An 11,869-nucleotide genomic window follows, 5' to 3' on the forward strand; every position below is an offset into this window, starting at 1 on the left:
ACAGCTCACAGCAACCTCCAACTCCTGGGCTCAAGCGAGTCTCCTGCCTCCGCCTCCCAAGTTGCTGGGACCACAGGTGCCCGCCACAACGCCCGGCTATTTTTTGGTTGCAGCCGTCGTTGTTTGGTGGGTCTGGGCTGGATTCGAACCCGCCACCTTAGGTGTATGTGGCTGGCGCCTTAGCCCGTTGAGTTACAGGCGCTGAGCCAAGCCCATAGCCTTAATAGCTGATCTCCCTCGGTCAAATCACCGACTCTTTTTCTTCTTTTCAGAGTTCCTATTGTCCTGTGTTTTCTCTTTAAGATGAACATGTCAGTATTAGTGGACTGGGATGGTCTTCATGATAAATTTTTCTCAAGTATCTTCCTAGGTTGCTCTTGTTTTCTACTCCGATAAAGCCTAATCTCCTGGTAGAAGCCCTGCTGTCTGCAGTAATGGCGGCGGCCCCTTCTTCCCCCTCTGGGGCTGTCCTGTATCTCCAGTGCTGTGGCAGCCTTGGCTGGTGCTCAGCTTTAAGACTCACCTTGAAATGTGATGTTTTCTATAGTTTCTTCTAGAACATTTTCTAAGTCTGGAAGACTGTCTGTGTTTATTTATCACCTGTAGAAATGACCTGAAGCAGGTGCTGAGTTTTCTGGAGTCCTCTATTTCTGGGTTTTACAAATCTTTGTGCTTCAGCCCATGGGGGTTTCATCCCCCGTCTTGGTGCTCACAGGAGAGAGGAGCCGACATCTCCACTCAGGGCCGGATTCTGGGCTTCTCACAAAGAATCGGGATGTGTGGCATGTCCGGGCCCTTGTCCCCACAGGACCACCTCTTTCTGACCCCTCTAGGGTTAGGAGGTGCTTACAGCTACCCCCTTTTTCTTGCACTCAGCCCTGCATGCCAGTGTCAGGGCTCACCAGCAGGATTTGTAAGCTGTCTTGTATTCTGTGTTAACTCCCGGGTGGCAACCTCCCTGTCTCCCCAGCACTCCGGAGCAGTGTCTGTGTCTGTGACAACACGAGCTCTGAGTCCCAGGGCCAGCATGCCCTGGGGCCCCTGCACAATTCCCTCACTTCCCACAGGCCTTAGGCAGGTGTGTGGCTTGTCTGCCCCTCATCCTCTGGGTCTGCACAGCGGGGAGGGGCAGGCCTACTTCTGAGGGCTGTGCATAGGATCCAGCACAGCCCCCAGCACATCTGGGTGGTGTGCGCTTCCTGACCCACATGGTCTGGAGGCATGTTTCTCCTCTCCTGGAGTTGGCTTCTCCTTGGTTTCTGTGTTTTTTGGGTTTTTTTTTTTTTTTTTTTGAGACAGAGCCTCAAGCTGTCCACCTGGGTAGAGTGTTATGGCATCACAGCTTACAGCAACCTCCAACTCCTGGGCTCAAGCGAGTCTCCTGCCTCTGCCTCCCAAGTAGCTGGGACCACAGGCGCCCACCACAACGCCTGGCTATGTTTGCAGACATCATTGTTGTTTGGCGGGGCGGGCTGGATTTGAACCTGCCACCTTAGGTGTATGTGGCTGATGCCTTAGCCACTTGAGCCACAGGCGCTGAGCTGGTTTCTGTGTTTTAATAGCCTCATCTAAGAGCTAGCTTTTGAATATTGATGAAGACTTACTTTCCCTTATAATTATTTGTCGAGTAGAAACAACTGTAGTAGAAGACTCCTCTCCTGCTAACACCTCCTTGGTGTGTTTTTTGAGGAGGATCCCTTCACTTGTTCCTTCTGTGTCTGTTGCTTTTAATTTTAGTACAGATTCTATCTTTTCTGGGCCAAGCTTGGTCTGCCCAGCGTCTCTTTGCCCTCTCCTGTGTCACTTCAGTTGTATTTTGTAAATAGTGACTACAGCTGGGCCTGTGTCACAGCCCACACCACTCTTTGCTAGGGGAGACACCCCTTTCACCCCTCCATGAGAGTGATGCTGCCAGCTCTTCCATTGTGCTGTCTCCACCCCTCTCCTAGTCCCTGCTGGTGCCAGAGGCCTGGGCCAGCCCCTTTTGTCTCTTTGGGGTTAGAGGTGAGCAGGGCCCTCTGCCTGTGCTCTATCCTGACACTTAATTCCAAGTGCCTCCAGACCTGCTCAAATCGCCCCTCCCCATCACCCCTCCCCCCATCCTCCCTGCCAGTCACTGGGGTTTGATGGTGGTCAGTTCTTTCAGGCTCAGCTAGTGATTTTCTCTCACAGCATGCCTGTTGTTTCAGAGTCTTTATTCAGCATGCACTCTGCAGGTGCATGGCAGCCTGTCTATCCGGAAGTGCTGCTTTGTGCCCCTCCCCTCTGGCTGTCAGTTCTCTGGGGTGACTGGACTCAGCCTGGCTTGCCACACGCAGCATGACCTGTGTCCACAGCTGCACCAGGAACTGAGAGTTCTGGATGGGGACTCAGGTGGAGACAGTAGTGCAGTGTTTTGGGAGGCCACCTTGGCCATGTGGTCAGCCTGCACAGTGCCCACTGTGTGTTCCAGAGGCAGGACTGCAAGGCCAGAGCACCTCCCCTCAGCTACCCCCCCCCCTCAGGTGTCCCCAGGTGTCATTGCCAACCCCTTTGCGGCAGGCGTCAGCCAGCGGGATAGCCTGGAAAGCGTCTCTTCCATTGACCGGGAGCTGAACCCAGAGGGCTTGGGCAAGGTCAGAATTGCCTGTGGCTGGGAGCCCTGCATCCGGGGAGCCTAAGGCCATAGGTTCCTGACTGGCATCTGCTCTGCTCACAGGAGAAGGAGCTCCCTGGACAGAGCCCGCACTGGGTGCCAGAGCATGCAGAGGCTACAGTGAGTGTTGAGTCGTTCCTACCCCAGCAAGAGCCCTGGCTCTGAACTCTGAGTTGCTCCTCTCACCAGGGCTCTGTAGTGGGGGACACGGTCCATGGGGTAGTGGTAGCTATGCCGTAGGCCCTGGCCCCCCCTGCAGCATCTGTCCATCCCTGCAGCCTGCCCAGCTATAGATGTAGCCCCACTAGTACCACATCCTCTCTGTTCTCCAGGGTCAGGCTCTGGAGCCCCTGAAGCTGGACTACCGCGCCCTGGCTGCCGTGCCCAACACTGGCATCATGCAGAGAGTCAGTGTCCAGTGTGACCTCTGTCCTGCTCACCTATCCACCCCAAGATGAATGCTAAGGCTGTCAAGGAGAAAATCTTTTCTGGGGGTTGGAGAAGGCTTCTGGGGCTGGTGTGCGACTTGTCCCTTAGCTCTCAGCCCAGGCCTGGGGGCGTGTGCTGTTGTGCCCCTGCTCCTCACTGAGAATGGGAGGACCCCAATCTAGGGAGGCCCTTGGCCTCTGTATCTCCCTTGCCCTGTCCCTGCAGGCAGAGGGGCTCCTGGTGGGGTGAGCAAGGATGAGCTGCCCTGGAATGACAGGCCAAGGCAGCTGCAGGGGGCCGTGGGGGCCCAAGTGGGGTCGGGGAAGGAGGCCAAGCCCTGACAGCTGGGCTGGGTGTGGACACCAGGAAAGTCAGTCCCCACTCTTCCCTCAAGAGACATAAATAACCCTCCCAGAGGGTGTGCCCATTCGGCCACCACTGGAAGACCCCACAGGAGTGTGAGTAGCTGAGGCCTGGGCCTGGCCAGGCCACTGCACAAGCAGCAGTGGGGCAAAGCCCTCAGCCCACTCAGGGTCTTTGGGCATCTTCCCTCTCTGGCCACACCCCAGAGAGGGAAGCCACCTAGTATGGGAGGAGGCTGGGGCTGGGTATCTGAGCAGAAGTGCCCACTCGGACCCTAGCTCCCTCTAGCTTCAGCGGCAGGCGTGGGCAGAGGCTCCACCCAGCATCCCGAGGGCCAGTCCTACCAGGGACTGGACCCCCAGCACTGCCTCCCTCTTGTCCTTCAGCTCTGTTTACTCTGGCTCTTACCCCATCCCATCTCTCTCTGCAAAGCTCCGATCAGCCCACGATCCAGCGTTGTGGGGGAAGGTGCTAATCCTCTGCTGGCTCAAGTGGGCTTCCAAGCCCATGGGCCGGGGAGTTCCCCAGGCTGTGGTCAGGTCGGGGGAGCCTTCCTCCTTGTCTGACCCTCACCCCTGCGTCCTGCTCCTCCAGGTTCCATCTGGTGCAGCTGGAGGGAAGATGGCTGAGGCCTCCTGCTCCCCCAGCAGCCAGGAGGTGAGTGGCCTGAGTAACAGGCAGCTTCTGGGTGGGGGTAGAGGTTGAAGTGTCAGCCTGCAGGTGCCTTCTTTGGGAGAGATATTGGGAGAGGAAGCCTCCCCTGCAAGAGTGGGGCTGGCTCTGTCTCCCTGCATTAACTTGGAGACTTGTGTGAGGACAGTGTGGACACCTCCCTGGCCAGAGCTGCTGCTTCTCTGGAGGGGTTACAACCCTGCAAGACCCAGTGGGGTCTCAGTCCCAACATCCCTGAGGGCCTCTGGCCTTCTCCGACCCCTCCTCTTGCTGGTAGTCTTTCACCCCCAACGTCCCCATCTGTGTACTGCTGGTGGGAGTGGGCACAGGCAATGCCCACTCAGAGCCCAACTCCAGCCTCGGCTCCTCACAGGTAGGGGGATGCTAGCCCCACCCAGGCCACCCACCTGGGCCCTATCTCTCTCTCCCCCACCATCCTACCCCACCTCTACCTCAACCCCTGACCCTGCTCTCCTCAGGCCCAGCCCCTGCCTTTTCAGACAAAACCCGGGGTGATCCAGCCATTGGCTCAGGCCTGGCCAAGGGGCTCCCCAACCCCCAGGGGCAGAGATGGTCCCTGCTGCGTGAGTGCCCTATTCCACTGGGGTGGGGGTAGCAGGGCCCCTTTCCTAGGCAGGATGGCGGGTGGGGGTCAGAGGCAGCAGTGAGACAGCCAGTGACTAGGTGGGCATCAGCTGCCCACTTCTCATGTGAGCCCGGCCCCTCAGCCTCCCTCCCTGTCCTCCCCGGATGAGCTCCCTGCTAGTGTGAAGCAGGCCTACAGGGCCTTCGCTGCCGTGCCCACCCCACACCCCCCTGAGGATACACCTGCCCAGGTACGTGGGGATGGCCACCCGCCGCCATGCATGCTGTGAGGGTACCCTGAGGGCCTGGTGGCCCAAGGAGCGCTGCCCAAGTCTCTGCCCTGCTCCCCCAGCCCCCAACACCTGGGCCCACAGCCTCCCCAGAGCAGCTGTCCTTCCGTGAACGGCAGAAATACTTTGAACTGGAGGTGCGGACACCCCAGGCTGAGGGCCCCCCCAAGCGTGTGTCCCTGGTGGGTGCTGATGACCTACGGAAGATGCAGGAGGAGGAAGGTGAGGGTGTGTGGTGGAGGGAGGGTTCTAGGACCCTGCTGGCCCAGCCTGACCTCCCCTGAACCCCCAGCCCGCAAGCTGCAGCAGAAAAGAGCACAGATGCTGTGGGAGGTGCCAGCCGCTGGGCCCAAGGTGCAGCTGGCCCTAAACAGGGAAGACCCAGAGGAGGAACAGGAGGATGAGCCGCCCTGGGCTGGCCCAGACCCTTCCAGAGGGTGAGCACCGCCCCATGCCGGGGATTACCCTGGTGCCCACCCACCCTCCAACTCATACTGTCCCCTTTTCCTGTGCCGTTCCCTAGGCAGAGCCCATCGTCCCCTTTGCCCCTGGGAGGCACTGCCCCAGTGCGGACAGCCAAAGCGGAGCGGCGCCACCAGGAGAGGCTACGCGTGCAGAGCCCCGAGCCACCGCTGCCTGAGCGGGCCCTGTCCCCTGCCGAGCGCCGTGCCCTGGAGGCCGAGAAGCGGGCACTTTGGAGGGCAGCCAGGTGAGGCCCGGATACGGGTCACCCACCCTGCCCTCGCGGGGCTGTGCACCCTGGGTCATCCACCCTGCCTGCTGGTCTCTGCAGGATGAAGTCTCTGGAGCAAGATGCCCTCCGGGCACAGATGGTTCTCAGCAAGTCCCAGGAGGGCCGGAGCAAGAGGGGGCCCCTGGAGCGGCTGGCTGAGGCCCCTTCTCCTGCACCAACCCCCTCGCCCACCCCCTTAGAAGGTCTGTGTGTCCAGGGACAGGAGGGGGGTTCAGCCTGCCGCATGGACCTCTCCCAATACCCGCTTCTTGTCCCCCTAGACCTCAGTCCCCAGACCAGCACCTCCCCTGGACGCCTGGTGAGGAGCCAGCAGCTGTTGCCCTCCCCCAGAGCCCTGAGGCATGGGTGGGGGTCCAGATTCCCCACCCCTGCGGCCCTCACCTCTTCCTCTCCCTCTCTGCCTCTTGTGCTCATGCTGTCCTTTCAAGCCCTTGTCTGGAAAGAAGTTTGACTACAGGGCGTTTGCAGCCCTCCCTTCTTCCAGACCTATCTGTGACATCCAGGTACCTCGGCCCTCCAGGCCTTTCTGCTCGTGACCCTTGCTGTGCCTGTCACCCAGCCTGTCCACTCCTGCAGTCCTCCCCCTTCCTGTCTGCTACCTCCCTCTGTCCCTCAGGTGTGGGGCCTCCCCACCTACCTCCCCTCTTGCCCTGACCCACTCTGGCTCTGCAGCCCCACCTAGGGAGCCAAGTCCCTATGGGTGGCTTCTGGCTGCTCTGGCACGGCCCTGAGCAGCCCCTCTCCCTATCATAGTCACCGGACTCTGCTGAGGAGCTGAGGTCCCTGGAGCCGTCTCCCAGCCCAGGTGAGTGGGGCCTAGCTGGGGGTGGGCGCCCTGGGCCCAGCTGCACTCAGCTCACTGCTGCCCTGTCCCCACCCAACAGGCCCACAGGAGGAAGATGGAGAGGTGGCCCTGGTGCTTCTGGGCAGGCCCTCACCGGGCACCATGGGCCCCGAAGACGTGAGGCTGTGCAGCAGCCGCCGCCCCATGCGGCCGGGGCGCCGAGGCCTGGGCCCTGTGCCCTCCTAGGGGGTGGGCACCTCCCCTGACTTGCCCTGTCTTTTAACCCGTTAGCATTTTAAAGAGCCCCTCAGGAGCTCTGGCCTCTGACTAACTGCCCCTGCCCCGGCCAAGACCTCTTGGCGAGACTGTAACTAGTGATGTTTGTACAACCAAAGACTCTATTTTGTGGTTTAAGGAGAATAAAGTTGGCTACATTTTATCTCTGTCTGTCTTTCCCTCCATTCTCACACCCAGGCCAACCCCTACAGTTCTCTAAGGCTGGGCCCAGGTCTGCCCACAAGCTGTGTCCCTCCTCCTGTCACCACATATCATGTGCCTCACAGACATCCCCACCGGGTCCCCCCAGGTGTCCTGTGAGCCCGAGCTCAGGACCCAGATTAGATGTGGTGCACACAGCATGGATGTGCACCCACCATGGGAACACAGCATAGACACGCAGACCATGGGGACATGGCGGCCTGGGCATATGCTTTATTCGGGTGGCTGCTAGTGGCTGGCACCGGGCAGCTGCACGCGGACAGGGAGCAACAGCCGCAGCTGCTCAGCTGGTGGCCACTGAACCCTGGTGACAAAGAAAAGGCGGAAGTGCTCCAGGCGTGCCTCCTGGAACTGCGTGGGCCCGTACTCAGGTCCGTCAGCTGGCCGCAGCAGTGACAGGTACCCCTCCCGTTCCAGCAGCGCACGGCTCAGCAGTGCCTGTGCCAGGCCCTGCTGCACAGCCTCTAGCTGCTGCTGCACCACAGGGAATAGGTCCACCTCGCGCAGGTCAAACACCAGTGGCTTCCCATACCTGCGGAGAACAGGGAGGGCTGATAGGCGGCGCTGGGGAAAAGGGGCAAGGGTAAGCCTGCTATCTCACCTGAGCGCCCCCAGCAGAGCCAGCCGCACCCTCTCAGGCCGCAGGTGCTCAGGGTTTACTGTGTCCACGTAGTTGGTGTCCTGGTAGCGCAGGAAGGTGGCCGCCTGGCCCGAAGGGTCGATGACAAGAGGCCACCTGGGGGCAGCCACCAGGTCACCACCACATCACAAAGTCCCCACTCACCCAGGCCTGACCTGTAGCACTGACTAACCGGCCGTCAGCACGGATGCGGCCACCCACGTCCTTCATCAGCACATCATGCAGCTCGGTGACCTGGCACTTCAGCCCGGGTGCTACCACCTCCTCTGTGGGGATGTTAACATGCAGGCGATTTCCACGCCAACCCCTCCTGGAGCCTCGCCTCGCCAGCCCCCCACAGGCCGAAACCGCCCACCCTCCTGTGTCTGCTCGCGCAGCTCCAGTCTGGCCATGGCCAGTGTCTCCTCAGCCTTCTGGGCCTCCTGCCGCAGCCTGTCCACTTGGGCTTCTGCGTCCCTGATAGCCTGAAAGAAGGGGGCCACACTGACCACCTGCCCTGCCCCATGTTCCATCTCCAAAGGACATCTGCTGTGCCAACTTCCCACCTCACCCCACCCTGAGGAGGTCATGCTCCCCACATTTGGGGACAAAAGAGGCAGCCCAGAACCCCAGGTCTGCGGGGGAGAAACCTGGGCTGATGCAGCACAAGGTGGGGTGTCCTGAAAGCAGGGCACAGCAAGCCTGGCACCACACCTGCAGGGTGAGCTCCGTCTTGCCTGCTCGCCTCTGCTCACACTTGTCATGCTCTGTGATCCTCCGATTGAGTTCGCAGTAGGCCTGGTGCAGCTGGGCAGGCAGGTGGGCCAGGTCCAGGGCCCACAAGGTACCTCCCTCCTGGCTCTTCCTCCAGCTGCCCAGCTTCTTCCCCAGCTCCCCTCCTCCCTACCTGGCTCCCCTCCTCCCTACCTACTTTTCTATCCTCTTGCCCACCCATCTCCCCTCCTCCCTACCTGCTTCCCTGTCCTCCCAACAGGTCTGCTCTCTTTCCTGTCTGGCTTTCCGTCCTCCCCCCCAGCTCCCCATCCTCCCCCTCACTCCTCCCTGAGGTCGCAGCTCACCTCCTTGTGACACCTCTGCTGCTCCTTGACTAGCTGTTGTACCTTGAGGGTCATGCTACGTTGAGAGGGAAGGATCTGGGTCAGAGGATGCCCTGCCACTTCTCCCTGCCACCAACCTACTGCCCGCTGCACCGTGTGGCCTCAGCCTCCTTGTGCCTCTGGGCCTCCTGTGCCCGGCGCTGCTGCTCAGCCTGCATGTTCTGCAGCATGACCTCCGTGAGGCTCAGGTCCCATGACTGTAGCACACTGGCCACTGCATCCAGTGAGGCCACCTGATAACAGGTGACATTTATTAGGCACTCAGGGTGTTTCCTGAGCCTTCTGCGCAACCTGGGAAGGAGGCATCTGAGGGGAAAATGCATGTTTCCTACTGTATAACAAGAGACACTGCCAGCCTGGAGCGCTCAGCAAAATCCTCACAGAGCAGACTGAGCAAGTACAAGATGACTATCAGCTGGGCGAGAAGCTGGCACTTTCCTGCCCTGAAGTGTGGCTCAGACAGGCTCTGACTGCTCTGGAGATGATTTGCTGCCCCATGGCGCCTCAGCTCCCTGTGCAAAAGTCCCATCTAGCACAGACTCATCCTACACTGACATTACGTGGGGCTACTTGGCAACATATGACGATGGCACTGTGCACAGGAGACATGCTTCACTGTGAACCAGCAGAGAGGCGACATCAAAGCTTGGCATCACTTGTGGAGAAGGGATTTAAACCAACTTCAGGGTCCGCTGCTTCAGAGCCCAGGCCGACGCACACCACCCACTGCTTGGTGCCGGCCCCCCTTGATCAAGTTGCTGTTTGTTAGTGGGTGAGCTCTGCCTCCGCGCAGCACCTGCTTGTGCTCTGGGGTCCCCAGGGTGCCTGATGTCCAGAGGTCAGGGTATGGCCAGCTCCCCAACAGCTAGGTGCCAGTGGGGGTGGGCTCTCCTTGGAACCCAGGCTCTCCTTGGAATCAGGGGCCTGAGGAGTTGTGAGCTAAAAGGGCGGGCCTGGGAAAAGAAAGCAGGTGCCTGAGGGTGGTGGGGGAAGCCACCAGGCACGGGACACACCAGTCAGTGAGAAAACTGGTGGATGGTGGGTGAGTGCTCAGGCTATAGCGTGAGGTGAACAAAGGGGCACTGTGCTCGGGGTGAGTGACGGGAGGCAGACAGAGGATTTGGGTAAGAATGACAGCTGAGCAATGGCGAGTCAGGTATCTGTGCAGTGATGGGGTGTGACATGGATAGGGGAGGGCAGGGGAGCAGGGCTGCAGTCACAGCTGGGGTGGGCACTATGGGGACTGAGCTAGGCAGAAGGGGGAAGAGTTTATGGATGTGCTAGAGGGAAAGAGGAGAGAAAGGAGCAGAGACAGAGACAGATGCTGCCTGGGATAACTGCCATCCCAGAAGCCTGCTGGGTATGTGCCGACATGGCTGTCAGTCTGCAGGTGGAGGAGGCAAAGGCTGGGGGACCTGCAGATTCATGCAGGGCTGCGGATATATCCACAAGCTACCCATGGCTTAATGCCAGCCCTGCAGTTTGGCCCCCAGCTACACATAGCTGCTTCACGGCACCTAGCACTAGTTGATCAAAGCCCACCAGGGCAAAAATCAAAATTTTACACATCTAATTCCTTTAAATATAACCCAATTAAGCATATTTTTAGACATTCAGAGACTGTGGGAGGTAGGTAGGCTGATATCTCCACTAGGCTTCCAATTCACTGTAAAGCACACAGGTGGGCCATCATCCCTGCAGCTCCTCCCAGATCACTAGAGAGTCTCACCAGACCACCTGAGGAGAGGAGCCTGGAGGGAGCCCAGTCATGGGAACATCAACTTGACCATCCCTGGCCTGGTGCGGTGGCTCTTGCCTGGAATCCTAGCATCTGTGAGGCCGAGGCAGGAGGATTGCTTGAGCTCAGGAGTTCAAGACCAGCTTGAGCAAAAGCAAGACTCTGTCTCTACTAAAAATAGAAAAACTGAGGCAAGAGGATTGCTTGAGCCCAAGAGTTGGAGGTTGCTGTGAGCTATGATGCCACAGCATTCTATCCAGGGGAATAGCTAGAGACTGTCTCAAAAAAATAATAATAATAGGCATCCCTGACTAGGGGATCAGCAGAACAGGTGGGTTAAGGCTTTGGACTCCTGATTAGTAGTTTAGATTAGAAAAGTTAAGATGTCTGCCCTATGGTGACAAAACCTGCTTACCCCCTCCCCTTTTCTATATATGTTATCAGAATGCTCCACTTACCCTAAGTTCCTGATTACCCCCACCCTCCTGGGAGCTGAAGATTTCCTCTAATCCTAGTTTTGAGCACCATTAAAGACCCCTGAGAGATTGGACCAGTACTACACTACTTCAACCCGCCACTCGGTGCATGAGACCATGTATACCTCTCCAGGCTTCTCAGACTTCATGCATTAAGTTGGTGTGAAGCCGCCTTCTTCCTTCAGCGCTGTCTCCCTTGTTATCCCCCAGCCTGGGGTGGGGTCCCCACAAAACCCATTACAAGAGACTGCCTGATTTGCATACCCTGCAAACTGTACCCAACCTCTGCCAGCCATAGGTGAGACAAACCAGGGATGTAGAGCCTTAGCCAGGTGCCCTCAGGGCCCTCATGTGTCACCGGGGCACTAAGCTTCCTGCCTAAAAACCTGTGTGAGTGTGCCACTAACATTTCCTCAAACAGCCCCAGACTAGCTACCCATACCTGCCACTTCTGTGCCCTGCAGCTTCCTTGTCTCCCACTTCCTGGCCTGTCCACCCCATCTAGAAGTTCCTGACACGCACAGCTCTCATCCCCTCACCTCCATGCAAGCTTTCCCTTGTGTATCACCTTCTCAGTGAGGCCCAACTTGGCCACCTTTCTTAAAATCACAAGTGTGGGAGACCAGTCTCAAACTACATGAATTCTTTTCCAGGGCTCAGCGGTGATGAAAGAATATGAGAAATAAAAGGACTCAGAGGCTTGGCGCCTGTGGCTCAAGCGGCTAAGGCGCCAGCCACATACACCTAAGGTGGCAGGTTTGAATCCCCAGCTCGGGCCCGCCAAACAATGATGGCTGCAACCAAAAAATGGCCAGGTGTTGTGGCGGGCGCCTGTGGTCCCAGCTACTTGGGAGGCTGAGGCAGGAGACTCGCTTGAGCCCAGGAGTTGGAGGTTGCTGTGAGCTGTG

The 11,869-nt window shown here is 58.7% G+C and overlaps 2 protein-coding genes across 6 annotated transcripts in view; one reads left to right on the forward strand and one right to left on the reverse strand.

Annotated features, from left to right (window-relative positions):
• Positions 1-6,951, forward strand: part of SCRIB (scribbled planar cell polarity protein) — a 20,290-nt gene extending 13,339 nt beyond the window's left edge. For 2 of the 5 annotated variants that reach the window (XM_012813059.2, XM_023508385.1), the window contains 14 exons: positions 2,505-2,615; positions 2,699-2,755; positions 2,968-3,042; positions 4,022-4,084; positions 4,579-4,683; positions 4,828-4,935; positions 5,037-5,196; positions 5,267-5,411; positions 5,498-5,683; positions 5,768-5,910; positions 5,989-6,026; positions 6,157-6,231; positions 6,482-6,533; positions 6,613-6,951. In XM_012813059.2, coding sequence (XP_012668513.1) covers positions 2,505-2,615; positions 2,699-2,755; positions 2,968-3,042; positions 4,022-4,084; positions 4,579-4,683; positions 4,828-4,935; positions 5,037-5,196; positions 5,267-5,411; positions 5,498-5,683; positions 5,768-5,910; positions 5,989-6,026; positions 6,157-6,231; positions 6,482-6,533; positions 6,613-6,758 — 1,464 coding nt within the window. In that variant the 3' untranslated portion in view covers positions 6,759-6,951. The remainder of the gene's footprint in view (positions 1-2,504; positions 2,616-2,698; positions 2,756-2,967; positions 3,043-4,021; positions 4,085-4,578; positions 4,684-4,827; positions 4,936-5,036; positions 5,197-5,266; positions 5,412-5,497; positions 5,684-5,767; positions 5,911-5,988; positions 6,027-6,156; positions 6,232-6,481; positions 6,534-6,612) is intronic. The other 3 variants (XM_012813060.2, XM_003802305.3, XM_003802304.3) reach the window with 3 other exon arrangements.
• A 287-nt stretch (positions 6,952-7,238) lies between these two features.
• IQANK1 (IQ motif and ankyrin repeat containing 1) overlaps positions 7,239-11,869 on the reverse strand; it is a 52,561-nt gene continuing 47,930 nt past the window's right edge. The window contains exons 8-14 of the mRNA XM_023508361.1: positions 8,841-8,980; positions 8,709-8,763; positions 8,344-8,436; positions 8,006-8,114; positions 7,823-7,916; positions 7,612-7,746; positions 7,239-7,542 (exon numbers count right to left, since the gene is read on the reverse strand). Of these exons, the coding sequence (XP_023364129.1) occupies positions 7,239-7,542; positions 7,612-7,746; positions 7,823-7,916; positions 8,006-8,114; positions 8,344-8,436; positions 8,709-8,763; positions 8,841-8,980 (930 nt within the window). The remainder of the gene's footprint in view (positions 7,543-7,611; positions 7,747-7,822; positions 7,917-8,005; positions 8,115-8,343; positions 8,437-8,708; positions 8,764-8,840; positions 8,981-11,869) is intronic.

The sequence above is a fragment of the Otolemur garnettii genome, unplaced genomic scaffold, assembly GCF_000181295.1.
Source record: "Otolemur garnettii isolate 467f Iridium unplaced genomic scaffold, OtoGar3 scaffold00245, whole genome shotgun sequence".
NCBI lineage: Eukaryota > Metazoa > Chordata > Mammalia > Primates > Galagidae > Otolemur > Otolemur garnettii.